At 64.8% G+C, this 330-nt stretch overlaps 1 protein-coding gene across 1 annotated transcript in view; it reads left to right on the top strand.

The window, feature by feature from the left end:
- Positions 1–330, top strand: part of NOTCH1 (notch 1) — a 35,329-nt gene that overhangs the window by 12,064 nt on the left and 22,935 nt on the right. The window contains 1 exon segment of the mRNA XM_009322145.1: positions 187–327. Within this exon segment, the coding sequence (XP_009320420.1) occupies positions 187–327 (141 nt within the window).

Raw genomic sequence — 330 nt, 5'->3', positions numbered from 1 at the left:
TCGGGTCCCTGGCTAGATGAGCTGCAAGCCTCCTGCACGGGTGAGGGTTTTACGGGGGCAGAGGTGAGGGTAATTAGTTGCAACCCCTGTGAACGCAGTCCCAGAGCCGGGTCTGCACCCCAGCGCAAAGATCGCTCCCACCAAGATGCAGCTTGCATCCTCATCCTCCCTCCCTGCCCTCCCCAGGCAAAACCTGCCAGCAGGCCGACCCCTGCGCCTCCAACCCCTGCGCCAACGGGGGCCAGTGCGTCCCCTTCGAAGCCCACTACATCTGCCGGTGCACCGCCGGCCTCCACGGGGCCAACTGCAAGCAGGACGTGAACGAGTGCA

This window comes from Pygoscelis adeliae, unplaced genomic scaffold, assembly GCF_000699105.1.
Source record: "Pygoscelis adeliae isolate BGI_AS28 unplaced genomic scaffold, ASM69910v1 Scaffold114, whole genome shotgun sequence".
NCBI classification, from domain to species: domain Eukaryota; kingdom Metazoa; phylum Chordata; class Aves; order Sphenisciformes; family Spheniscidae; genus Pygoscelis; species Pygoscelis adeliae.
The sequence above is the reverse complement of the archived record's forward strand: the minus strand, read 5'-3'. Positions and strand labels throughout refer to the sequence as shown.